The 3,737-nt window shown below is 36.1% G+C and overlaps 1 protein-coding gene across 1 annotated transcript; it reads left to right on the forward strand.

The window, feature by feature from the left end:
* Positions 1-2,545: 2,545 nt before the first annotated feature.
* On the forward strand, positions 2,546-3,274 carry LOC125778904 (GATA zinc finger domain-containing protein 21-like). Its single transcript, XM_049458519.1, has 2 exons — positions 2,546-2,729; positions 3,159-3,274. The coding sequence occupies exons 1-2, from the start codon at positions 2,546-2,548 to the stop codon at positions 3,272-3,274; spliced, it is 300 nt and encodes a 99-aa protein (XP_049314476.1).
* Positions 3,275-3,737: the final 463 nt, after the last annotated feature.

The raw sequence follows: 3,737 nt of genomic DNA on the forward strand, positions 1-3,737 counted from the left end.
TTTCTCCCTTAAATTTTATTGAAAATTATGTTTTCCAAGAGATACGTATATTCAAATAAATTCTCTGCCCGCTGGGAAAATTCGGACGGTCAGACGGATAGGTTCTCCGTCGTTTTCTACTGCGTGTTACAAACTACTTGGCTTCAACCTATTGAGTATAGCGTTGCCGACTTAAAGCAATATATTATTTGTCAGTTGTTAAGTAGTGAAGACAAATTTTTAAAGCTTTTTTCTTGAAAAATTATTGTATCAAATTGTTTAAGCTCATATATTATTAATAAATGATGAAATTTACAGAAGAGTTTTTCAGCAGCGTTGTCATATCGTTTCAGTTAAAATTTTAATACATAATCATACCAAGCATATGAGAAAAATAAATGTAAACAGTTGCTAAAATGACTGTTTAATATGAAAACAGTGTTGCCACCTATTTTTTTAATTTTTTTGTTAAGAAAATATAAAGAGAAAAACTTTAAGTAAGCAGTTGCTAGAATAACTGTATATAAAAAAAACAGTGTTGCCACCTACATATATTTTAAATTTTTATACTAAGTAGGGAAATAAAAGGAACACAAATCTAAGCAAGCAGTTGCTATAGTGGCTGTTTTTTTTAACACAGTTAAACAATGTTGCCACCTTTTTTAACTTTTATGCTAAGACTACAAAAAAAGGACAAAAGTAAGTCAGCAGTAGCTAAAACGGCGGTTTTTTAAGGACAGTGTTGCCACTTATTTTTAAATTTTTTATATTAAAGGTATAAAAAGACAATATCATTAAGTGAATAGTTGCTACTGACTGTTTATTAATAAAAAAGTGTTGCCACCTTTTTTAAATTTGTATCATAAATTAATTTATTAAAAGAAAAAATACCTAAGAAAGCAAAGTTTGTGCAGTGGCTGTTTATCTTTAAAAACGGGTGTTGTCAATGTTTAAAAACAGTGTTGCCACCTTTTTTTAATTTTGAAAAGAATACAAAAGTAAGTAAGCAGTGGCAAGCATAGCTTTTCAGTTTTAAATACAGTGTTGCCACCTATTTTTATTTTTTGTAATTTATGTACTAGATTTTAAGCCAATAATTAAATTTATATTTTTGCTTACTTGTGATCACTGATTTATATATTATTTTATTTTTATTTTCAGGTATGTAAACCATAGTAACACTTGTAAGTAATTCTTTAAAAAAGTCATTAATTTATATACTATACGCTCCTCTTTCCTCTGCAAACTACAATATGCCATATAAGTGCCCGGAAATTAAAAAAAAACGCAAAATTATTTAATTATTCATCAATATTATTTCGTCGCCTTCAAAGTAAACTCCGCCAGATGTAATACACTAATGCTAACGATTTTTCTAGTCCTCGAAACACTTTTTATAAGCACTTCGTGAGATGGGCTCCAGCACCTTCAGCGAATTTTGTTTTTTTTTCTTCGCTCGACTGAAAACGGGTTCCAAGGAGTGAATATGATGGTTGTTTGATGGTAGTCATTGCGTATTTGGCTTTAAATTCGGTCACAATTGTGGTTCGATGCGATGGTACATTATCATCGTGTAAAATCCCTGAAGGTTGTTCCATAATTCCGTCCGTTTTCGACGGTTGTTCTCACGTAAACGCCTCATTACGTCCAATTAGAATTCTTGATTGACCCTCTGTCCCTCCGGAACAAATTCATGATGCACCAAACCAGGAATATGGAAGAAAACAAAGAGCTCCACCTTGATTTTTCAGCGGCTTTGGCGTGTTTTTTTAGTTTCGGTTCGTTTATTTACTTTCTTTTCCGATGATTGTTGACTTATTTGCATGTTAAACTCATAACCACATGTCTCATCGGCTAGTATAATGCTCTCCATGAATGTGGTAGCCGAATTCGCACGATCAAGCATGTCCAAAGGGACCTGTTTGTTGAACTTCTTTTGAAAAAATTTCAGCTTTATCGGGATGAGTCGAGCAAGAACGCGTGTCATACCCAAAATATCCACCATAATCATTCGAACACATCGGCGAGAGACATCGAGCTTTCTTGCCATCTCTCTAACACTTGCCTAACGGTTTTCAAGCACCATATCCTTCACTTTACCAAAGAAATAGAAAACTGTGGTGCGGAAGACCTTCCATTTATAATTAAGAGCTCATACTTTGGAGGATTTCTTGGAGGTGTCTAAGAACCTTCTTTTCTGTATCTCAAGCGAAATAAGTTTAGATTTTTTTACACACCCTAATATACGTACATACACGTATACATATATATTTTATGCATACATATGTGTGTGTGTATATTCGAAATGTAAATTTATGGGCGTAAGACACCGTTACTCATTCAAACACTGTAAATTAATTATAATTTGCGAATTTTCCAATTTGCATGCCACAACGGCCTTAAATTAACGGCAGATCACATGAATTTTAAATTTGCATCAAAAACGCATCACTGGCGATTGAATTTTATGCGCAGCAATTGAAAATGCTTTAATAAATCTGTTGCATGCTGCAATTTAATAAAGTTTTTGTTGTAACTGTAACTCGTGTATGTGTATAACGAAGACATGAGTCACAAAACAACAGCATCGACAACAATAAGAACAACAACAACGGCAACGGCGTGTGCAGGCTGCATCAACAACAGCACGAGTAGCAATTACAATAATAACAATGAAGGAGGGGGCAGCAGCAGTTGTAATTTAAACAACTACCATGCCTACAACAATAACAACAGCAACCAAAACAGCAGTTAGTGTGTGCGTGCGCTTGTTTGTGGCATATGTTGCATGTAATTAAGGGCAACACCGCAACGAGTTTATCAACGGCAAATCGATTCGTCACAAAAGCAGCGAGTACACATGTGTGTGTGTGTGTGTGCGAGAGTTGGAAGTGGAGCGGGATAGTTATATGCATACATTATGGAGTGTGAAAGAGGCAGCGGCATGAACTCATGGCAAGCAACAAGCAGTGAGGCTGCAACACACACACATACAACATGACAATGGAGCTGCAACACACACACACATGCATGCATATTGATGGCACAGCACAACTATGGCATTAATTAATATGACTGCAACAATAATGACATGACAGTGCAGGCAGCAACAGCAATAACAAGCTGCGAGGAGTAATGACAAAACAGCAACAACAATGTGCTGCGTTGCATATTAATAGTTGGTAACCAATATTTTGTGGTAACGCGCGCAAACATGGCCAGCAAAACAGAGAGCAACAACAACAACGCCATTTATTGCGGCGACAATGTAGCACAACAGCAACAACAACAATAAGGCAAAAAAAAAATTGTGCGCAGAAACAATGTAATTGCAGTTGTTGTTGTAATAAAGCAGCCAAGCGTGTTGCCTGCGCCCCAAACTGCGACATTAATGGCAACAACAACAACAACATGAACAACAGCAACAACAATAACTACTACTGTTGCAACTTTAGTGCGAGCAGCTTTATCAACAATATGGCAACAACAACACTAACAACAACAGCAATAATAACAACAACAATAACAACTTTTGTTGCAACTTTAGTGCTTGCAGCGCTGTCTGCCACGCACCAGCTCCAGCAACTCGTCTCGCCCAACCACAACCACAACAACAGCAATTCATCAATGCGTCAATAGCTGTACATATGTATATATATAAGCATGTGTGAGTTTGTATGTGAATTCGTCAGCAACTATTCGTAATTATGTGCCTGTTGATGCTGCTGCATCCGCTGCCACCGCTGCTGTGGTTAATG

The sequence above is a fragment of the Bactrocera dorsalis genome, chromosome 5, assembly GCF_023373825.1.
Source record: "Bactrocera dorsalis isolate Fly_Bdor chromosome 5, ASM2337382v1, whole genome shotgun sequence".
Classification (NCBI taxonomy): domain Eukaryota; kingdom Metazoa; phylum Arthropoda; class Insecta; order Diptera; family Tephritidae; genus Bactrocera; species Bactrocera dorsalis.

Coding starts and splice junctions, on each gene's coding strand:
- LOC125778904 (XM_049458519.1), top strand. CDS start 2,546: ATGAGTCACAAAACAACAGCATCGACAACAATAAGAACAACAACAACG. Junction 2,730..3,158: donor CAACAGCAACCAAAACAGCA/GTTAGTGTGTGC, acceptor GCATATTAATAG/TTGGTAACCAATATTTTGTG.